The sequence below is a fragment of the Amblyomma mixtum genome, chromosome 8, assembly GCF_055824585.1.
Source record: "Amblyomma mixtum isolate Tamu chromosome 8, ASM5582458v1, whole genome shotgun sequence".
Lineage (NCBI taxonomy): Eukaryota > Metazoa > Arthropoda > Arachnida > Ixodida > Ixodidae > Amblyomma > Amblyomma mixtum.
The window spans coordinates 95396135-95420170 of record NC_143019.1 but is presented as its reverse complement, the minus strand read 5'-3'; the positions used below and the strand labels follow the sequence as shown (position 1 = coordinate 95420170).

General features: G+C 49.4%; 1 protein-coding gene across 1 annotated transcript in view; it reads right to left on the bottom strand.

Annotated features, from left to right (window-relative positions):
* Nucleotides 1–1336: 1336 nt before the first annotated feature.
* The window catches only part of LOC149333613 (arylsulfatase I-like), a 37112-nt gene continuing 14412 nt past the window's right edge, over nucleotides 1337–24036 (bottom strand). Inside the window, exons 4-11 of the mRNA XM_089557762.1 lie at nucleotides 15927–16030; nucleotides 12491–12686; nucleotides 11632–11800; nucleotides 11139–11236; nucleotides 9655–9791; nucleotides 6493–6684; nucleotides 5434–5564; nucleotides 1337–1604 (exon numbers count right to left, since the gene is read on the bottom strand). Of these exons, the coding sequence (XP_089413888.1) occupies nucleotides 1354–1604; nucleotides 5434–5564; nucleotides 6493–6684; nucleotides 9655–9791; nucleotides 11139–11236; nucleotides 11632–11800; nucleotides 12491–12686; nucleotides 15927–16030 (1278 nt within the window). The 3' untranslated portion in view covers nucleotides 1337–1353. The remainder of the gene's footprint in view (nucleotides 1605–5433; nucleotides 5565–6492; nucleotides 6685–9654; nucleotides 9792–11138; nucleotides 11237–11631; nucleotides 11801–12490; nucleotides 12687–15926; nucleotides 16031–24036) is intronic.

Below are 24036 nucleotides of genomic sequence, written 5' to 3'. Positions count from 1 at the left end.
CCGCGCTTTGCGGTGAAGAGCACACGTGCTCGTGAGGCTGTCGAGGCGCCAGCCACGTGATCACCCCGTGAAAGCGTCTCGCGTTGCTTTCGTCGTCTTCGGTTCCGGAACGGCCGATGAAAAGGTCACCCAAGTGGGCTTTTTATCGCGGGTCATGTGGATGTGGAGTAGGCCTTCATGATAACTTGTTATCTGCAGTCACATGTCCAAGATAAGCTTATGCAAGAAATACGAATCAACTCGCCTAGCTGTGATGCTCACGGGGTTGAAGACAGTGACAGTTGCCGACATCAGAGTTGCACCTCTTCCTCCGTCAGACAACATATGTGGCTTCCTCTTAGGTTAATATCCCTGTCTGTACACTAGAGGTTTCTGTTTAGATCTAGAGGGCCATGTGCTCCAACTTTGTGTGTCTACTTGGTTTGGCACCCATGACCTCTTCTAGTATTCTCGTAAGTTTCTAATAGGCCAACAATTGTTGCATCCGATAAACTGGCATAGTAGAGACGACAACGCAAGCACGCGACGTCTTGCTGAAGCAGACCAAGAAACGGCTCCTGAGTTGCGGTGCAAAAATTCACTTTTTAAAATCTGAACAGCATGAAGCTGGGTCTCCCGGGAACATTACTTCTACCGTGGCATCATGAAGTTATTTGTGTTAATCAGATAGACGTCAACGACCAGCACTATTCGATTTCAGAACGCCTGTGCCACCTATCTGCGAAGGAATTTAGTTTTTTCGCGGCTTCCGTGCCTTCTAAACGTTTTGCAGGCGGCTGTGAAACGCGGAGAGCTGGCGCAGACAATTTTTATTGCTTCACTAAGGACGCCGTCAAGGACTTGTTGCATTTTTTCTAATCCGAAGTTCTTGAACTTGAAGAAGAGAACTGATGACATGAGCACATCAGTTTCCATGTTTATCATATTTTTCAGTGGCTTTTGTTTGTTTAGTTTTTATTCTGCTTTTATTTCTTCGCCGGCTCGTGTACAATTTGGGTGTCCTTTCTTTGTTGGGCTATTCAACCATTTCTCCAATCAAGTCAACCTCCACTTTTGATCATTATGAGAACCTGGGGAAAGCGCTTCTATAGTTCCCCTGGATGCCGCCAAGAGGCGCACTGCTTTGAACAATAAAAAAATAGCGCGTTGACATCATCTGCGACGTAAGATGAAAGGGAATGATTGAGTGACTGCAGAACAGAACCTGATTGGTCGCGAGACTTAGCGTACTGGCTGGGCGCAGTTCCGAACTGCTGGTAATGTTAAGCGCTCTTTCATTTTATGTGATCATCCTTAATGTATACCACTCACACACACTTGCTCAAAAAAAAAAAAAAAACTCGGGCACCGTTCTCACAAGTCCGCCACCTCGCAACCATTCAGCACTCGCTCCTGTCCAGTCCCTGGCGGAGTCCAGACGGGGGCGTCGCACCACCCCGGCCCGTACGAACCGGGGGGCGACAGTAGGCTGGGGTCGCCGCTGGCATCATCGTCCGGATTGCGGGAGGGCAGCAGAAGACGGGCGTGCTTCCTCAGCTTGGCCTCCAGGCGCTTAGCTTCTGACTTCAACGCCGCGGACAGGTCATCCTTCTCCGTGGGATCCACTGCGTGAGACAGTACAGCGCAATAGACTGTTTTATAAGTCGTGCAACCTTTGCGCTAACAATAGCTGCATGCATATTGCTCCAATGGTTTATGGGGATTAACGTCACAAAGCGACTCAGACTACGGGGGACGCCGTAGTCGAGGGCTCCGGATAATTCCGACCACCTGGGGTTCTTTAATGCGTACTGACATCGCACAGTACACCGGCCTGTAGCATTTCGCCTTCATCGAAATGCGACCGCCGCGGCCGGGATCGAACCCGCGTCTTACCGGTCAGCAGCCGAGCGCCATAACCACTGAATCACCGCGGCGATGTATATTGCTCAAAGTAACACGGTTGCACTACTCGTAGTCATCGTTACTGTTATCAAGGGATGTGTTTTTTTAAATAAATTCTTACACGCGTAGCGATTGGTGCCGTCTCCGTGAATGTGAATTTCCAGCACTCAAGAGGCTCATACATTCGATCGCCGCTGTTGAGTTTTGGTCGCTCCAGCCATTTATTTATGTTGGTCCATTAAAGAAATACAACGTTCTGTCCATGGAACACAAAAGCGTGGAGCTTTGCTACCTCAGCTGTACTAGTTTCTCGATCAATAAAGCTTCTTGCCAGCTGTATTTCTCTCTTTGTGCTGTGAACCAAGGTTGATCATCTAGGCCGCTTATTTGTGCCCTTTATATGGGGCTGGTATATGCAAGCATTCTACACTGCAGTGGTCGATTACGTCTTCGTTGTTCGGAAAATTAAGGCAACGTCCTAGCATGTTTAGCATTTCTTTTCGCAAACTTCGTTCGTTATTACAGGTTTATGTAGTTCTTCACGCCCACATGAATTCTCAATTTTAAGGGTCTATGAGCCGCTCATGGATCGTTAGATCGCGTCATAAAGCCGGAATAGAATAATATTTTGTGCTGCCTAAACGTTCTGGCACGCTCGAGACCTTGTGCCACTCAGCTTCTTTTGCGTCTGCGTTCAAGCTTGTTGTAAGCCTATAGTTCATGCACCTTGATACAGCTCAAAGCCTTACACAGCTCAAAGAAATCACGGACCGGAAGAGAGTGACACGTACCGTGTTCCCGTCCAGATTTCTTTGCGCTGCATTCCAGTACTCTCTGAAGACGTTTGCCCAGACTTCCGTCACCTCTCACTTTTTGACAGAGCTATGTAGCAAAAAAATATGTTGCATACTGCAGACTGCTTAGAACTCCAAACGTAACAGTCAGCATTTACATCGAGTACTTTAGGCTTTTACTCGATATCTTCTTTGAAGTTGATGTGGGCGCGATGACTGTTTCAGTTCTGCTTGTGATGGCGGGCAGGCCCGAGTGCATCTATAACTGAGACAAACAGTTCCTTGATTTTTTTTTTTTTGGCGTCACGGATTTTATTCAATCTACCTTGAAATTTTGGGAGATAATCCCGGGGATGGCTGGCTATAGGCTTGTGGTTCTGCAGATATTTCAATTTGTTCGAGTTCTTTGTGGGTTATACAGGAACGGTCTCATTTCGATGGAGGCGAAATGCTAGAGGCCCGTGTACTGTGTACAGATGTCACTCCACGCTAAAGAACCTCAGGCGGTCGAAATTTTCCGCAGCCCACCAATACGGCGTCCATCATAGCCTGAGTTGCGTGACGATGCGTGTTTAGTAAACAGAGGTGTTGATCACTTCGAATAGCATCTCCATTTCGCATCACCATCGACGTAAACGTCCAGTCATTTGTTTCCGAACATAACGTCTGCCGTTAGCCTCATTTAATCTTTTGCAACGTAATCAACGGAACTGCAGAGAACCACACCGAGTAAGGAACTGCAGTAATATATACGTATCTGGATAGCATGACCGCTAGAATGCGGTTGGAAATCATTGGAAAAGGATTTTGTCCTACAGCGAACTGAACAAAGCTGTTAGTCACAGAAAAATATGATGATGACGATGTAAGCAGATCATCGTTCGATGTACTGAATGGAAGTTATATCTTGCAATGTGCGTGCCTCCCGTGTGCCTGGTGTCGGAAATGAACGCTTCAGTACTTTTTTTCTTCGAAGTTCAATTTTCCAATGAGTATATTCGTATTTTTTGTGGCGTAGACGGGTCTAAAGACATAGTGGACGTTGATTTCACGAATCCGGTAATTGCACTTTGTACGCTAACGCCAAATGACGCCATGCGTTAGCCCAAGGTTATGAAATGACTATTTTCCCTTATACAGAAACTTTTCCCTTTGAACGGCACTAGAAACTCGGCATTTTTGAAGAGTTTTCGAACAAGAGGCTTTTTTCTTTGTGCTGTTAACTGTAGTGTTAGCTTCGCACTGGAGATTACAGAACCCTGTTTCATTAGCTGCATAGACGCCATTCCTGAGAGGTCGTGCAATGAGCAATGAAAAATCATTTTTAATTTCAATTATGGGAGCATGTGATATCCCAAAGAAACTCAGTTGGATTACACAGAATATGACAGGCTTCCCCCGTAAAGTACGCGTCCTTTGGAAACAACACACATTGGGCCGCGTTGCTAAGCCGATACACTGTTGCGAAACAGTATTTTAGGTTGATGATCCGGCAACTGAAGGATCTTCATATCCAGAGTAACTTTCTATTGGGCTTATTTTCATTATTGCTGAGTTGCTTACCCCTGCCTTTCTTACAGGAGTCCAAATCATGGACTATACATCATAGCGCTAAACAATGAAGACTGCGATGTATGATGACGTATAGTTAAATCCAACTAGCCCAACTTCCCGTTATTCAAATCATGGACTTGGCCTTTCCCGCCTTAAGCGGATTGGACATCGCAGTGTCGTATCACCCGTTTCTTGTTCACTGTATACGCACTGGCCATTAGGCTAACGGCTACCCTCATGATTACATCACTAGCTGGACACATTATAAAGATCCTGTACCTAAGCCACCGCTAATTTCTGCTCATGCATTTTTTCATTGCACTAAACATAAACTAAAATTATCGACGTTGTTCATGGCAGCCTGCGACTCTTTAATTACAGCTTCCAATGCTATCTTCCATCGCACTTTGGCCTGTATTTGCGATTACAGGAAGCTGCGGAGGAATTATGACTACCTGCGTGAAGGACAAAGATCGTGCGCCGTGGCTCAGACTTCTTTAAAAACCCAATGACCTACCTCCTGAGAAAAGCGGCGTGTTGAACTGATTTTACTTATGTGCCTGTACCGTACAGAGCTGCTACCAGGTAAACGGCTTTGGTGTACGTGTGGTACGCTCAAGACAGCTCCCAAGCGAGCATGAGGCGCTATGGTCCCTCCACGGTGCTCATGTTAACCGGTAGTCGATATTTAAAGAAGGTGTCGTATTTAAACATGCGGTCCGGTTAAAGATTAGTATGCGTGCATTTGTAGAATGAAGATTGGGGGGGGGGAGTATACAAACAACTATCTCTATCACATCTCCTCCAGAAGGGAAGGGGAAAGTAGGGGAGCCTTTTTCTTCCCTACTGAATACCAGACGTGCGTGGGGACAACCGATAAGACCCATGCAGGAACTGGAAAATACTAGTGGGACTGATTTAAAAGAGCTGATGGTGCACGTTTAGCGCGTGCGAGAGTACAGCGAGAAGAACGACGACGATCGTGATAAGCGTGAAAGGCTGTATCGTAATTGTAAATTCATGCGCTGTTAACTATTACATGCTGCGCTGCGTGTCAGACTACAAATGCTGTATTCCTTTAGTATCCCTCGTTCCTTTTTACAGCGAAAGAACAGTTATGATTTTGTGTTCATTCAGAGAACATAATATTCAATGGTTAAGAAAGTTTCCTATAAGAGCAATGAAGGTGCAGCGCACTCACCGGTGACGTTGAAAAGCATCCGGGCCGACTTGCTGCCGAGTGATTCCGTGTTATCAGACCCTTCCATAGGTTCCGGGTACCATCCATTATGCGTCGACGAAGGCCTTAGGATGAATTTGAGATGTCCGTCTCTGCAACGAAACATTGGGGATACACGCTATTCAACATCGCAACAGCTTTTTCAGTTGCCTGTTCCTCAGTCGTCTTGCTTTATTCATGACCTCGATTGGCTGCTCACTTGCTTTTATGCATGCGTGCGTTTTCTTGCTTCTTTGCTCTCTTCTGTTTTTTTTTCTAAACCACTGCGAACCACGGAATAGAAGGGTGAATAGATTTGTTTGCGAAACCACAGGATAAGTGAAATTCGCAAAGGGTATGCAAGAAAACAAGGTATGCATGAACGAAAGAGTCAGCGCACATCCGCTCCGCCCTGCACGACATTCTCGGTCGCATTCGCCAACCCAGATCAAGTCGAACTCTGGAAGAACCACCGTAAGACAAGCCAGGCGCGGTTTCGAGAATGGATTTCGCACCACCCTGCATTCCTGCAGGAATTACCACGGGGAACGCAGGTACTCGTGCAACAAACTGCTAAGCCGAGCGGCACTCACTGAAGATGTCCCACAAAAATGGCTCACACAGTGACACATGCCATCACTCCAGAATAGTCCTAACCTGCGTGGCCACAAGCTTCACAAGAACCTATCAGATAATCTCCCTAGAATACCATCGGCCTTGTGACAGCGGCCTTGTGACCGCGTCATACCCCGAGCCCATCGCACAGTCTTCAGGATCGAGCTACGTCCGGCAGCAACACGCAAGGTCTCCCGGTGCTCGTTCGCTTGGGCCTCATCCACAGAACGTGAAGGATTTCAGGATAACTTCCCACGCCACTCCCTATCTCGGGCACCAGTAATTTGCCAAACCGACTCCTGACAAAGTTAAACGTTCATTTCCTATCACCATACCGTTTTTGTTTTACTTGTGCTTACTGCAGACGTTGTTTTGCTCCCGTGTTCTTTTTTCTGTTGGTTTGTTCACCTCGCTAATACCTCTCACCTGATTGCTCCCACCAGCTTGCCGTTCTTGCAGTCCAGGTTGTAGATAAACTCTGTTCTCGTTCCGCCGACAGTTCCGTCCCTGATGGATGCCCACTGGTCGACTCCATCCAGGTCGTTCAGGAGACCAACCGTGCTGCCTCCGTCCGCGGCACTCAAGAGCGTCGGAAACCAGTCGACTACATGCATATAACTGGTGAAACAAATGGTCAGTGATATTCCTTTGTAACGCGACCTGCCAGCTCTAAATGGCTTGTCAGAACTATCACTACGCGCTCCTGATTATTTTAATCAGCTGGCAGTTGCTTCGCTAAACTTGTAAGCTTACCACTGCACTTCCCACCGAACGTTGCAGGAACGGAAACCGACGGTCTTTGTGTTTTTCCGCAATGCCCGTGCTTATTCGATACTGTATCCTTCACATAAGCATTTTTTCCGGAAAAAAGAAATCTTTCGAGCATTCTTAGAAACTCCTGCGAAGAAGCTTTGGGTGGTATGTATAAACATATATGAAAATAAGAAGCTGGGCAGGAGTTCCAGTTTAACAGCAACTTACCCTTTTCACAGTTTTCTTTCTTACAACGCGATATAAATTACCATGTTGTAATCTTCAGTGTTACTTTACGAATAAAAATGCTAGAGTACAAAACTGCGCCTTTTGGTCGAGTTCAAAAATGCTGTTAATAATATGAACATTTTATTTCTTTACTTTAAATTATCTTTTTATTAATTGTTACCGTTTACGGTCAGATACTTTCACATGGATAAAAATTACAGCTTTCATAAGAAATACTCTCAGATTTGCCCAATATTTACCCTCGACATTTGGTTACGCATCATGGCTCCTCGGAAGATATGAGTTAGACCAGCATTCCGCCAGTCAAACTGTTGTAGAAAAATCCAAAATTTCTTTCGCGGCTAAATTTTATTTCAGGTGAGCTAAAAAGTTTGATGTCTGGATCTAACCTTGCTGGCAAACTTTGCCTTGGTGTGCCTACAGTGCACAAAACACGCGCACTGCATCTGCATTTTTTGGCGCACCAGAGTAAGAGGACTAGGCTGTCCCTTTTAAGCACCTTGAGTTGTTACCGTGTATACACATGGAAAACACGCATTACGGATAAATATCCGTCAAGACCACCGATCGCTTTAATTCCTGCTAGTCCGTGAGGTGAAGCAAGGCAATGCAGCAGGGCTGCTAACATCTCGTTTTACTGAGTCAGCTTGGTCTGCTGGGTCTACTGGGTTTGATTCTCGCTGAACCGGACACAGAAAAGCCATGCTAGAAAAAACTTCGGTTTTGCATTAATTTTCAGTGCACAGGAACCTCCCTCATTTTCTATATTCTTCAAATATGTGTTTACAAATACCTTTGCCGATATATTTCCCATATTTTTGCGATTAAATTGTTAATCATGGAGTACTACGTGCCGAAGCAACACACTGTTTATGAGGGACGCTGTACTGGAGGGTTCCGGATTAACTTGGATTACTTTAACGAGCGCTGACATCGCACAGCACAGATAAGTCTTTGTATCTGACCTCCGTCGAGACACGGCCGCTTTGGCGTGGATCGAACTCGCGACCTTAGTATTACTAGCCGGACGCCGCCTTTCCACCACGGCGCGTATATTTGTAATTAATGTTGAATTCTATGCGTGGTTTAAATCTGCATCCTTTTGAGCCAAGTCAGGATAATTCGATTAAAAAAAATAGCATGGGAAGAAAAATCGAACGCGTTTTGGCAACGAGAGTACGCATTGCTCAGGAAAATGAGTTGTGGCGAACTTAGTAGGTCGCGAATAGCAGTAAGGCTAATGTCATTAAATTTGTGCGTGTCGCACGGCTCGAGAGCCACTAAAATTTAATGCAGTTATCCCTTAATGCCGTTAATTTTGCCCATTCGGCACGGGTATAACACTATAATAGTTCGGCAGTATACGGAGCATCTTATTTGTCTGAGTTACTTTCGTTTTTTGCTTTGGTGCATCGAAAAATATTGGCGGGGTCTTAGCTTTTGTTAAGCCTGGTAGGTTGCGAAAGCGAGCGCAGCGCCTCTAACGGAAGGAACGCGGCGCGCCGCGTCTAAAGAAGGAACGCAGTGTGCCGCGTCTACAGGTCACGCGTGGCTACCGGACGCCGTTGCGCGACGACTCCACTTGGTAGCCCACCTCTCACCCTGGTATGACGTCAGAGGTCATTCTAAAGGTCAAACGTGGCCACCGGCCGCCGCTACGCGAAAGGCCGTTCATGAGAGTAGTATTGCTTTCGCAATAAAAGTGAAATTTGTTGTGTTCACGGCTATTTAGTTTTTTATTAGAGGCAATGGTTGCAAGTACAGGAAGCGCTGGTTTCGTTTTCAGCTCCACACGGTCGATCCTTAAGGTTTAGTAATGATTTAAGATGTTTGCAAACTAGCGGTTATCAGGTTTCGCTAAAACTGTGTGGATGTCTTGGTTTCTTCAGCTCACCAACTGCCTCTTGCATAGTCCTCCGTTAGAACTGAAACTGAGAGCAGGGAAAGTGTGCGAGTTTGGTTGCTACTAATATTTTCAACATTCGTTTCATTATATTCTGTAGTTAGCTTTTTAGATGAACCCTCAGACCATTCGACTGCAACTGTATCATGCGCCAGGGCAAGTATGTGCATCAAGAGCGCCACCTTGTTGTTAATTTCATGCAATGTTTCAATGATTATACATCCTTACTATGCTGCCTACATGGTACGGGTAAAACGTACAGATTTTCGTTGCAGATTTGAATTTCATATCAAGACCTGTTCCGGCGTCCTGCGTGAGAAATATATTTTATTGCGGTGGGCAGGATATCGGAATTGAAATGAAGCGCTTCTTCCGTGCTATACGCCTTTCTTCTCGTATATCTGATACGATGTGTTCCCCACTATCGAAGAAATGCGTCATCATTAATTTCCTCACTGCAAAACGAACCTTGAGTTTCCTCATAAAGCCCTGATTCTGAACACATAAATTCAAGGCGATAACACTATAGGTAAACTATTGCTCCAAATTTCACACCGCTGATGTAATTGACTTTTGTCACATTTTATTCTTGAGCCTGCTATAGTAATCAACACACACGATGGATAGCTGCAGCAGTTGAACGGCTTATCTCGTTTCCTAGCCGATATTCAACAATCACATGCCTGGAGCTGTGGCGTCCCCCTTTCTTGATCAGCGGTCCAGTCACAAAAGCAGGCACCCTGGTGCCTCCCTCGAAGAGTGTGTTCTTGTTGCCTCGGAGTGGCCAGTTGTTTCCACCGTACAACACCTGGCCGCCATTCTGTAAAAAGTGGGCCATGAGAGCCAGCTCAATCGAAACACACGGGGCGGACTTACCTGGAAGGACATTTTTGATTCCATAACGCGATACACCGAAAGCTCATACTGGCGAAGATTTCGTCTGGTTAGTTTATATTCATAAAAGCGGTTTTAGTGCCAAAACCAATCTATATTTGGAACCAATGCTAACAGTGGTTTACAATAGCCACATACTGCGAGGTATGGAGGCGCTGCAGGCGCTTTCTAATAAGCCCCAGCCTCGCGTTTAGGCCTAACACCCCGCAGGGGCTAGTCGCGTATAAACGATCTCTTGAAGTTCTTGACAGATGGTGACCTTAGAGCTGATGACAGTTATACCCCTTTATTTTCTTCCGCGCAAAACATTTTGCTGGGTTTAGAGAAAGTTTGACCTAAATACATTGCCTCAAAACACGCCAGCACATCATGGGGCGGTTTTAAAAATGTGCGAAGAAACGACTGTTACCGAAGTCAGTGGTACTTTCCTAATTAAATAGCAAGGTCACTTTGGATGCCTGAAAAACACGTAACAGCTTCTTCCATAACCGCTATACTTCAATTACAGACCTAGAACTAAAAAAGACTGCGTTTCAGAATAACAGACTGCGGGACGCGTTGGTGTACCAGACTAGAGAACGGCGGCGCAACGATAACAGTGCGGTCGTCGTTACGCCGACGTTCTCTAGCAGAAACTGTGTGCTCACATCATTCATCTTCAGTCAGCGTGTGCTGGACGAAACCATACTTTTATGATCTTCTATGACCATGGCACTGAAAGCATACTGCCGAAGGCTTATCTTCTACGCAGCAACAGACTGTTACCACAAGGAGTGGTAACAGCTGCCCTGCCAAATCCAGGAACTCTAAGCCTACTAGCGATGGCAAAAGTTTATTTGCAACATAATTTGTAGCTCCTCGCCAATGCCTGTCAATGAATGCTTAAAGTGAAAATCGACTACCGCTGCTTCCGCAAACCAACAAAATTTCATTTTATATACTGCAGCCTCTGTATTAACTGTGGGGTTCAACGTCCCGAAGCGGCACAATGGCTATGAGGGACGCTGTAGTAGAGGGCTCCAGATTAATTTAGACCACCTGGAACTTCTTTGACGCGCACGGTCGCCTTTCGCATTTCACCTGCATCGAAATGCGGCCGTCGCGACCGGGACTGAATGCGAGTCCCTAATCGCTAACCACCGCGTTGGGGGTTGTTGAAAATCGCCGCTCTTGAGATGGAAAACGGAGGCTAGACACATGGCCTTGCATGTAGATTACGGGCTGAAAATAGCTAAACTCATAGGAAATGTCTTGAATGATGTAGTGCTCTTACGTCACTTATGAAAGCGAGTAGGGTGTTTTCCCACATATCCTCTTCCTTGAGCTTCTTGACGATGAGCCCCACTGCATGGTCCATGACTGCCAGCATTTCTAGGCAAGAAAAAATGGAATTCCTTCATTTTTATTTCGGAGAGGAATCTTGAAAAAAACACCTTTTTTCTCTTGACTCAGATATATTTATTTAAGCATTTGCTAAGATTACTGAAGTCACTGAGGCGCTTTGCCTGCTTGCAGGCTGACTCAGTACTGCACATGTCGCATGCGTAGTGAAAGAAAAAAAAATTTCGTCTTACATCTGTAATGAGAAATAAGCGTATTGGTACTACGGGACAAATAGGAGCAAATTAACCTAAAAGTTATTTCGAAATCTTTGCTGCTGAGGGAAAAATATCATCCCTGTAAGATATCAGCATTCAAGTCTGAAATGTATCACAGGTTATCTGGTTTTGATCGAGCGTTATCGCCGTACGTATGGAATAACTCACCGCATATCTTCTTCCGCTTCGGGTTTGCGTAGACTGAGCACATCTTGCGATAACGGTTAGGAACCTGAAGAGGGGCGTGCACTGCCTGGAAGGCCACGTAGAGGAACATGGGCTTCTGATTATCCTTTGACTTCTCGATGGTCGACAGCACATGATTCGCTATGAGCGTCTGCAACGAAGATGGCAGAGAAGAGTGCGAGGTTCATCTGAGAACTTTCTTTTTTTCTGAGGGGGTGTTCTAAAGCGAACCTGACAGCTGTACCCTGTGGCAGGAAATGTGTTTTCTATGTAGTTGTAAGTTACTGTGTCATGGTATTCTATAAAAGCTACCCGCCAATCCTCTAAGCAGTTCACAAGCGCGTCGCTTGGCCCGTCAAGCTGACCACTAGCCGAACGACCGCATACACGGCTGTAGGCTTAAGCAAGTTGCTCTCTATGAAACTGAAGTTTTGGCGGGACGCACTGCTTCCCAACCCAAGAGTTATTACCCCAGCATTCCCAGAAACATGAACAACTTTTAGGCAAACTCACTTAAGAATTAGGGATTTCTTTTGTTCTTTCCCGGATTTCCGAGGTAGCTCAGGGGGAAGCCCATGGTCGCGTGATGAAATCCCGACCGCGACGAATACAATTCGATGAAGGCGAAAAAAAAACAAACTTGCATGCTATGCGATGTCAATGCACGTCAAAGAACAGCGGGTGATCGAAATTAATCCTGAGTGTTTTACTACGGCGTTTCTCGTTGCTTGTTCATGTAGCTTCGGGGCTTTGCACCTCACATACCCCACCATTTTTGTTCTCTCCCGAAATTATTATGACTTGCGATTGCTTAAAAATTACAGCCTGTACGTATGCTCACCGTGGAGTAGACGCCTTTGGCCGCGCAGTCGACGTCATCGCCATCACGATAGTCATAGCCGTTTGCCGTCGGACTAGTCTTGCCACCGGAAAGCGTGTGGCTGAAGTAGTCCTGACCGCCCACGTAGAAGCCTCGGAAGGTGTCGAAGCCACGGTGGGTGGGCGTCAGAGACTGGTTGCAGAAACCTAGGTGCCACCTGCGAACAGCATGGGTGTTTATGGGGAACATCTTTCAGTACACTAAATAACAACAAGCGGCATGAACGGCCTTAGATCCGATTTCTGGGCGGAACGCTCGTGGACAGGCGTTCCTTGCTCTGCCCGTAAAATAAGTTTTACGACTAAGAGAGAGAGAGAGATACGAAGAGGGGAAAGGCAGGGATGTTAACCAGAAAGGTTTCCGGTTGGCTACCCTGCGCAGGGGAAGGGAATGGGGGGATTAAAGAGGGAAGAGAGAAGGAACGGGAAACATAATCACAGTCTGTCAGTCAAGGTAGTCTCTCTCAAAAAACAAAAGAGTGCCTTGTAAGCCTTGATGGTAGTCGACTGTTGTGGCCACGAACCGAGGCCACCAACGTATACGCCTAATTTATAAAAAACGCATCGCTGTTAATAGCGTGACGTGGTTAACAGTATCCTGTGCGGAACGTGCTATTTTCATCTTGTGTTTGAAATAATGAGCAAATAATATGGCACAAGAACGTGCGCTTATCAAAAACTGCCATTTGCTGCAAAAAAGGAGGCGAAAAAAAGTCAAATCTGCATCTTTTTGCTGAACCCCATTTTTTTTTTCCAAATGTGTCCTAAAAATATTTGCAGAATTTGCCCCCCCCCCCTCGCCCCCCCCCCCCCCCCCCCGAATTCAGGGAGAATTGAAAACCAAAAAAGAAGGGCCTTACACATGTCGAATGTTCCGCTGAACGCGAGTACGATGCACGGGGAAAAAATGCTATACTTCTGCGTAGGATTTTTAAAGGCTATGTTGCGACTATTCGATAGAAGCGATAATTCTACATGTCCGGGTACTACCGTATGCTGTCTTTTATCGCTGTGCTTCCTATATGCATTGGATAGCACATTCTAAAAGAGGTTCAAGATCTCCATTTGACCGAAAACACTCATCTGCAATTAAGCACAGAATATCTGCTAATTTTCGTTCGGTGTATTCAGATTAGTGCAGACAAAACGTTTACGTTCACTGGAAGGTGCATTTTCGTGTTGCAATCTGGTTTAAGCCGATTTTAAAGAAATCTCTTCGGGGTGCAGGAATAGGTTAAAATCGGGTTTTACCCGAAAACGATGGGCCCTAGATATATCTAACGGCGATTCTTGTCCCTGCAAATGACACTCAGTGTCTTGCGCTTATTTACCACACTCCATAGCCATCATTCAATGAAGCCAACCTAAACAAAGCCTAGCGGCGAGAGCTTCGTTCGCTGCGAAAACCAAATGTACTAACGTGATGGAAAGAAACGCGAAACACGCGACGCCTACACGCGCCGATGTTGGAATTTGTTTTCATCGCGAGTTTTTACTCGGGTGGTATGATAAAGACGTTAGAGTCGTCCTGGAATGCGTCAACTACGACCCTAGCGTATTTTTGCTGTCACCTATAAGTAAAAGCGTGATCAAAATAAATTCCAAGGGCGGAGCGCGTAGGCGCCGCATTGTTCGCGTTTCTTTCCATCGCTATAGTACTTTAATTTTAATGTGATAATTCAATTTAAGGTGTATTGATAATAAGTTTTATTCTATGGTTTTGTGGGGTTGAACGCCACAATGTGACTCAGGCTATGAAAGTCGGCGTAGTGGAAGGCTCCGAATATTTTCGGCCACCTGGTGTTTTTTAACGAGCACTGACATCGCACAATGTACGGGCTTCTAACATTTCGTCTACATCCACCGCCGCGACCCAGATCGAAACTGCGTCTTTCGGGCCAGTATTGGTTATATGATTAGACATCTTATGATAAGCAGTGGCCAGTTTCGGAGCTGAGTCCGCTGCAGCTTCGATGTGCAGCGAGTTAGGCCTAGCAATGCCTGGCGAAGAGTGCACTCGCAACATGAATTAGCTTATATATGGGAGTAAAAAATGGAGTGAGCTGTCCTCTAGCACACACTCTTTTAGGGACAGAATTTGTCGCTCAAGCACTGGGGTAGATTTCCATCACTAAAAATACGGAATACTTACGGTCTTCAAAACATGCAAAGTTCTAGCGCTTACGAAGATTATAACCGAGGTTTCAACCTCCTATATTTGCTAACCTGGAGACTTGGGGTGCCGTGCTTAAAAGCCTCCTTGCATTGCTAACTTCGTTGCCAAGAGTATGCCTTCGGTTTATTTAGTGATCGAAATGTACTCCGAAACTTGGGCAGTTTACCTTGCCCCCAAAAGGGAGACTTATTGCCTTTTTAGCCCCATAAAGGCTAATTCTTGTTTAGAATGCGCTTCCAGGACGACACTTGGTGGCACGTCGCAGCAAGAAGAGCGCCATTAGCGTGGACGCGATGTATTCTTGCTTCTAAGTTATAGACAACCTTACCTACTGCCATTTTTATATCGAATTATAGATACATCGAATATTTCTCGATTACCTTCGAGTACGATATATCGAGGTTCGACTCTATTGAGACGGCCTGATGAAAAATTGCGGCGTTAACCCCTCAACGTTAAACTCCTGTATTCTTAATGCCAGCGATGTTACCTCTTTAGTTTCGGGCATTAGCTGAATAAGTCATATTCCCATGCTTCATTTAATTCTATATCATATTCTGATTCCTTGCGACACGAGGCACAGGATTGTCATATTCATGTGTGCCCCCGTGGGCGTGCCTCTGGGGTACCGGAAAGGTTCGATTTTTTTTTTTTCAGCTGCAACTTTCCAGTAACATGGGTTTTGTTCACATTGCATAACTGCTGTGAAATGTCGCGCACTAGTGTTTAAGTCTTACGGGATTTCGTTACTCTGCGCTGATTTGTCCGAAGGCCATGCACAATCCGTTGCGTCTAAACTCGCTTTTCGTTGTACCTCGAAGCAAGTGCGCAGACTGATGAAGAGTACAGCATGCAGTAACGTATGAAAGCAAAATCGGGACTGAAAGTGCATGATTACAGATATATGAAAACATTCAAATTTTGTAAAGATAATATTTAAAAATTGCCCTGAAGTTCAGGAGACATCGCCTTCTACTTCACCGCCTTCAGTGTGCAAAGAACTTCGTTATACCGTGCATTCTTGTAGAATATGTTGCGCGAGCAGAATGAAGGCACCAGAAGTCCATTTGTTTTATATTGGGCAGCAGTACTTTCTTTTACTCGTCGTAAGCGAAAACCAGACCGCTCGTTCCTGACAGAAAAAGCGGGCATTGTAGCAGACACCTATAGTAGTCAGTCTACGACCACCCAACAAACAACATTCTTCAAAGATGGGGCTCACTTTCCGAATGCGTGGGTGGCGTATCCTCTCTGCTTGAGCTCCTCGGGCAGCGTGGTGACCCCCAGCGGCAAGCCGTTAGGCTCGAGGGGGCGGATCCCATGGCCCTGCGCATACAAAGGCGGGTCATATTGTAACGGTGCCATCCCCATTAAAACTACTAAGAGCCAATCGTCATTGATGCGACGCCTCGGTTATCACCGTGACCCGCCGCATCGCGTGTCATATAATCACAATTCATAGAATCGAAGGGAGAGATTCGGCATTCACTGACACGCTGCATTATGAGTTGTGTTGCGTGTTACAGCTGTGTTGTGTCGCGAACAAAGTTGTTAGTCTTGTTATGCTGTTCAGCTCAGTGAGAAGCAGTAGCCGGGACCCTTACTAGGCAGCATCGTCTCCTCATATGTTCCTGTAAATGCGAAATAATTCCTGTTGAAACACGTACCCACGCCCCAGAGGTCCTGAAGCGTATGCGTGAACTGGGCGTTAATAAGGACAGTGCCACACTGTATACAGAATACTGTTTTAAGCATTATACGTTGTTTTTACAAAAATCTAGATTTCTTTGATTTCGCATTTCAGCACAATAATATTCGAACAACCGACAAAAGCATCCAGTATCGCATTACCAATTTATTACTTAAAATGCTGAAGATTATAACAATTTCTCTAACAATAACACTTCTACAACGCAACATTGTTCATAGCGCTCAATAACCTACAGCGGCTCATGGAGCCTGCCGTATTGCAACTAAGTATGGCGCTTTCTCATTTACATACGCTGTACAACATCGGAACGCACAATGCGAACACATTAAAACCAGGCGTTTTCGAGTCAAGAAATACGACATTTTTTGACCCTGTTAAGTATAATATAGTAACTGGTACTGAAGCTCACTGATCCTCCGGATATGTCCGATTTTGGGCTTTGCTTCAATGCTTTAATGAGATTAATAAGTATTTAAACCCCTCTCACAAGCCCCGCCGCGGTGGCTCAGTGGTTACGGCGCTCGGCTGCTGACCCGAAAGACGCGGATTCGATCCCGGCCGCGGCGGCTGAATTTCGATGGAGGCGAAATTCTAGAGGCCCGTGTACTGTGCGATGTCAGTGCACGTTAAAGAACCCCAGGTGGTCGAAATTTCCGGAGCTCTCCACTACGGCGTCCCTCATAGCCTGAGTTGCTTTGGGACATTAAACCCCAATAAACCAAACCAAACCAAACCCCTCTCACAACTCTGGTCCGAGCCGCGCGGTACTGCCTGTTTGTATACAGTTACTGACAAATGAAGAATGATTGTAGCTTGTGGTGGTAGTGGCTCAGCACCATGCACCCGCTCAACAGAAGAACTTGTTTCTACAGGTACAAATCGGTGATACTTGCGCCGTAAAGACTTATGAGTTTACCAGCAGCGCCAACAAGGGCTGAACAAGTAAATCGAAGTGAGCCTGCGAAAGGTTAAATTGCTTGGTGCCTACAAGAACTACGGTGGAGATGGAACGAGCTCAGACTCACTCGACAGATGGCACTATTCAAAGCATCTCTAGAGTTCGCTTCCTTCGAGAAGCGAAATGCATATAAACAGCGCTTTTCATTTAAACAGCGAAAACAAGAGAAGTTCGCATTATCACCCGTTATCCTTAGCAGGTTTCATTTCCGGCTTATTCAGCTGTGCAGATAAAAAGCAAGTCAGAGAAAAGAAGAAACTATGGAAACGTACGAATAATTTCCGGACAAAGAAAAGAGTTTGAAGAACTGAAGATTAACTGCAGTGGTGCAGAGCTGCGGGAAAAATAACAGAAAACGATTGCTATGAATGCGGCGGGAAAGGGAAAAAAAAAACGGCAGGATAATAGCTGTACTTCTGTTTGAGCTCCATTGGTCGTAACAAATCTTTACAAACTCTCCCGAATATTTGTACTGCCGCACTTCCTAGCTTTTTCAAGCGTGAAAAAGCTGCGACGTGGCTCTGCTGTGACGCATAATTAACAAGGAGCGACTAAACTTTGTAAACATCTGCAATTTCACTTAAGAGCGATTAAGGGCTGTGGGAATCCTGGCTTTCCGCCGTCGCCTTTGCGCGGCTCTGCCGGCCTCCCGCGTTGTTTCTCCTCTTTCCCTTGCTTCCGCCTCAGGCGGTGGAGAGGCGGCTGGGTGACTAATCACTGTCATTTAGCCACAGCTCCGCCCCGGCTCCCCAAGGGCCTTTGCCATTGGCGCCTTTTGGCGGGAATTTGGGATCCGCTTTGGGGCGGCCGCGCACCGCGCGACCGTCCGAGCGGGGCCCAGAGAGAGAGATCCCTCCGAGACATCGTAAGGTGCGTACGCTACTGTTTTGTCCGTGCCGGCCGTTGCCGTTCGGACCAGTGCTTACTCGAGCTCGCCCGCACGTGTCCTCTGACCTGCAGCGGCTCGAGCCTGTCACTCGGGGTCCAGCGACCTCAGATAGGCGTACCTTGCGTTTATTGCCCACTCTCTCTCGCAACCGGCCCAACGGTCGACACGAGAGAGAGATCACAGCACTGCCACAGGGACATTCTCCTGCAGCGGCGTGCTAGCGGCGCGTATTGCTCGAGTCCCTTCGTGCGCGCAGCGGAGCCTTGCTCCTCGCGCGCCCCCGGGACGGGGTGACTATTGATGTTTGTGTATCTGCTAGAGGACGACATGAATAAACGTCTCCTTTGTGAACTTGGAGGCCTATTTCTTTGCGGCGAATCGCTCTCCTCCCAGCGGAGGTTGAGTGCGCCGCATCGGTGTCCCAGTGGTGTGTGGTGACGGCTGATCGGGGCCCTTGGCTCGCGCGAAGCTCGAACCCGCGGTGGGTGGTGGCCTGTGTCCACTTAAAAACCCACAACTAGCGCCCAACGTGCTAAGTCATTGGCGCTTACGCCTTTGATGACATATTAGCCGAGCAGGTCGCCTTGCCGATCACGCTTGCGCACCATGTCTACCCCCAGCGGGGCACTCTGCAGCTACATGTCGGCTCCCTACGGAGTTGTAGCGTCGTTTGATCCGCTGGCTGCTGTTCCTTCGAATAGCCAGACACCGTGGTTGGCCGCGGCCCCCATTGGGGTTTACGGCGACACAACCCAAAATGTCGACCACGCGGCTCCCATTGGAGCTGTATCGGAAGCACCCTGCGGTGCATCCGCTGGTCACATGCCTCAGCTGTGCACGCTTTCCGCCCAGTGCGAAAGCAGTTCGTTTCACGCTGCCGCAACCGGCAGTTTCGAACAGCAGCAGCCGTGCCCCGCGAGCAGTCAATTCTGCTCTGGGAACGGCGAGGCGCTGGCCCGGTTCCCTGCGGAAACCGCGCCGCCCATCGAACTAGGAGCCTTGCCTCCCTCGTTCGTGCAGCCCGCCCAAACCTCCACTGAGGCCGGGGCGCAGGCGCTGCTAGCCAGTGCTGCCCAGATGATCCAGTCGCTGTCAGGGGCTGTTGGGACGCTTTTGGCCACGCCGAAGTTGTCTCACCCCGCGGTCAAGTTGCCCATGCCAACATACCGCGGGTATGATGACCTACTCAGTGCCCGGGGTTTCCTTGAGTCCCTCACCCATTATCAGAGAACTATGGGTCTCACTGAGCAGGTGGTGCTTGCACACATCATCCCCGCAGCGCTGACTGACACGGCAGCTCGGTGGCATCGTCTTTCCGGCCACCGGGCAGCGACTCTCGAGGAGTTCCGTGCAGCATTCTTGCGCGAATTCCTGCCCGCTGACTACGAGCGTAGGATGCGGCGAGAGCGGGAGCTCCGTACTCAGGCTCCGGATGAGTCGCTGCAAGAGTATGTTCGTGCGATGGAAGACCTTTTCTCAATCGCCGAGCCCAGAGCCTCGAAAGAGGAGCGTGTCGAAAGGACGATCAGGCAGGCACATCCGACCTTTTCGGCTTACCTGCGCGGCGGCCGATTCCGAGATTTGGAGGAGCTGGCCGCCGAGGCAAAGCGCATTCAAGGCGACCTTCTCGCCGCGCGCGCCTATCGTCCGCCACCGCCGGAAAGCGAGGCCCTTGAGCCACGCTGTGCATGAAGAGGGGCCTTGCCCTTACCCAACCGGCGACCACCCGCACAACCTGCCTTTGCAGCTGTTAGCGGGCAAAACGAGGCATGGGAGTTGAGCGACAGAGCTCTCGATCCCTACTCGTACGGGAGACGAGCAGCCTGCGCTGCACCGTTTTCTGAAGCGCGTGCTGAGGGGCGCCAAGCGCTCCAACGCACAGCGGAGGGGGAAACCCGACTCGGCCGACCCTTTGGTCGTGCAGCGGGCGGACCCAGGCAGGGAGAGGCGCCATTGTCCCGCGACCAAGCTCGCGGCGGGGTGCGCTGTTTCCGCTGCCAAGAGAGGGGCCACTTAGCAAGAGAATGCACCGTAGCCAGGCCTCCTGCGAGGCAGGGAAACGGCGGCGGGGGTCGGTCGTAAAGGGACCACCGGCCCAATCTCTGCTAATTCCCTCTGCGTACAGAGCAAGCTGCCTTGCTAATGCGCACGCGCCGTTTATTCCGGTCACCATTGCTGGCGGCGAATTTTCGGCGTTACTGGATACGGGAGCCAGCGCTTCCTTGTTCGGTGAAGAGGTGTTGTCCCACTTGCAAAAGCACTCTGTGCGCTTGCGGGACTGCCGTACGGCATTCAACCTTGCGAAAGGCGTAGCCCATTCGGCTGGCGCCGCGAGGCTGACTGTCAGGTGGGGAGAGCGGACGAGACGCACGCGTTTCATCCATCTCCCAGGGCTCAGTGTGCCCATGATTCTCGGACGGGACTTTCTCCTGAAAACCGGGATCGTGGTGGACATTGCGATTGGCGGCTATCGCGACGGACCATTTTCCCAGCTTAAGCCGTTCATTAGCCCACCGGCGTCAGTAACTGCCTGCGCAGTGAAGGCGTTCGGAGAGTGCCACGCTCAGCGGACAGGGCCACGCCCTTGTGTCGAGCGTTCCGTCGTTCAGCCTCCCCTTTGGGACCGAGCGGCGCGGCACGACCAGACACCACATCCGCTGGCCGCCTGTGCGGTAACATTGGATGACACACAGAAGGCTCGTTTGACAGCGCTATTGCGTCAGTACGATGAGCTCTTCACGGATCAACCTGGCTGTACCACTTTAGTGAGCCACAAGATCCACACTGGAGACGCTTCCTTTGAAGTGCAACCCTAGACCCGTCAGCCTTGCGAAAAGGCAGGTGATTGATGGGTTGCTGGATGAGATGCTGTCGGCGGACATTATCCGCCGCTCGTCCAGCGCCTGGGCGTCTCCGGTGGGGTTGGTGCCTAAGAAAGATGGCAGCCACCGTTTGTGTGTGCATTATCGCCGTCTGAATGCGCTGACTCGCAAGGATGCCTATCCGCTCCCGACGATCAGCTCAATCGTAGGAAACCTGGGCAGCGCGCAGTACTTTTCCACGCTAGATGCCTCCAAAGGTTACCTACAGGTCCAGATGGCTGACACTGACCGGTCTAAGACCGCGTTCACGTGTCACAGAGGGCTGTTTGAGTTCACTCGTATGCCCTTTGGTCTCTGAAATGGTCCTGCGACTTTTCAGAGGCTCATGGACCGCGTCCTGGGGGAAGCGAAATGGTCCCACGCCATGTGCTACCTGGACGATATCGTGATTTATTCACGAACCTTCGATGAGCACTTAGGCCACATTGCCGACGTGCTCGAGAGGGTACGGGCTGCTGGGATGACTTTGAATCCTGCGAAAGCCCAAATAGCGCGGACCCGGGTTCAGTTACTAGGGTTCACGCTGGGCGAGGGCTCCATTGAGCCTGATGCGGAGAAACTTCGAGCCATACTCGAATTTCCCGCGCCCAAGGACGTACGCGGCCTCCGCCGTTTTCTGGGAATGGCCAATTTTTATCGGTCGTTCATCCCGTCCTGTGCCCGCGTGCAGGCACCCTTGACCAAGCTCTTGGGAAAGATTGCAGCGTGGCGATGGGGACCCGAGCAAGAGCGATCCTTTCGCCTCCTGTCTAGTGCCATTGCCGAGACAGCGCAGCTCAGGCTACCCGACCTCACCAGACAGTTCGTAGTCCAGACTGACGCGAGCGATCTGGGTTTAGGAGCAGTTCTCCTACAGGAATTCGATGGCGTGCTGCAACCGCTGGCCTTTGCCAGCCGCTCCTTGCTGCCCTCGGAGAGGAACTATTCCGTGACCGAGAAGGAGTGCCTCGCCATCGTGTTTGCACTGCGCAAATTTGACGTCTACCTTGATGGAACGCAATTCGTGGTGCAGACAGACCACAGTGCGCTCAGTTGGCTGATGCGGCTCCGCGAGCCTGCGGGTCGGCTGGCGCGCTGGGCTCTCCTGATACAGCATTACGACTTTTCGGTGCAGTATCGAAAGGGGAGCACAAACGTGGTAGCTGACGCGCTATCCCGTGCCCCACTCGCCAGCGGCGCCTTGACGCCTGTAGGCGGAGGGGGCGAAACAGCGGACGAGCCGCCGGGCGGCAAGGAGGGGGAGCCCGGAAACGGGTTAACCCATTCCGCTAACCAGGCAAGCAGCGCTTCGCAAAGCGGACGAGAGGCAAAGCTCTTCGTGAGCGCCTCGGAGTTGCCGACGCGAACGGAAATTTTGGCTGCAAACCTGAGTGGGGACGAGACCAGGCTCCCCTCTGGGATGACTGGAATCGTTTTCAGCCGTAAAGAGCTACTGAAAGCCCAGCAAAATGACCCCTTTTGTCGCGAGGTGAGCGACGGTCTCAGGGAGACGGAGCGCCGTGACTCTACTGGTATTGTAGCGGGCGCAGGGGGGCAGAAGCCAGCGTGTGTCGCGGCGAACCCCGGGGATTCATATTTGCTGGACAATGACGGGCTCGTGCTGAAGTACATAGCCACCGATGACGAGTCCATCGACCCGTTTAAGGTGGTTATCCCCAAAAGTCTGAGAGGCGCACTGTTGAGATTCTCTCATGACGAACCACTGGCCGGTCATCTGAGTGGCTCCAAAGTTTTTGCAAAACTGAGCCAATCGGTGACGTGGCCCGGCATGAAGCGTGACATTTTCCGCTATTGCCGTTCCTGCCACGTCTGTCAAGCGGTGAAGTCACGGGGCGGCAAGCCGCCTGGAATGATGAAACCGATTGACAGTGTGCGTCCGTGGCAGATGGCCACCTGCGATTTGATGGGGCCTTTCCCCAGGAGCAAGCAGGGGTTCATTTACCTGATGGTAGTCGCTGACCACTTTTCCAAATGGGTTGAGTTGTACCCCCTTCCAAAAGTGTCAGCACGAGCGGTGCTGGATAAACTCCAGGAAGTGTTCTGTCGGTTCGGCTTTCCGGAAAGACTGATCACGGACAATGCGTCCTATTTCACCGCTCGGGTGTTCGGTAACACGTGCCGTTCCCTCGGAATCGAGCACTACACCACTTCACCCTACCACCCCCAGTCCAACTTGACCGAGCGAATCAACCGAACGCTCAAGCCAATGCTTGCGGCCTTTGCCGAGTGTCAAAAGGATTGGGCAGACCATTTGAGTGAGTTCGCGTTCGCCATCCGAACAGCTGAGAATCGCTCAACTGGTTTCTCTCCCGCCTTCCTCAATTTCGGGAGGGAGCTGGCGAATCCGATGTCAAACGTCGTGCAGAGCCAGCTCGGGGATGAGCAGACGCGGGCAGACTGCTCTGCTTATGCGTCGACGCTTCGGGACCGGCTTGGTCGGGCTCTCAACAGAGCAAGGCAGAGTTTGGCGGCAGCCAGAGCCCAACAGAAGGCTCAATATGACCGCAAGCACCGCCGCCTGACTTTTCAGGTGGGTGATATTGTCCTGAAGCGCAACCACGTGCTTAGCGATGCGAGCAAGGGGTTCTCAGCCTCGCTCGCTCCTAAGTGGCTTGGTCCGTACCGAGTGGTCAGAGTCTGGTCGCCACTCGCGTACCTGCTGGAGGATCCCCTTACGGGGAAAACCAGCCGTGCCCACATCGCAGACCTGAAGGCCTACGCGTCACGGTCTGACGAGCTTGCGCCGGTACCCATTGGTATCAAAGGCAAGCGCAAAGGCACAACTGGTGCTGCGGAACGCAAGCGTACGGAGCACCGGTACAATCTGAGGCGACGGTCACCGGTGTGATTGATGCCGGACGGCGGACTTTTCCGGAACCGAAGGCACGCAGC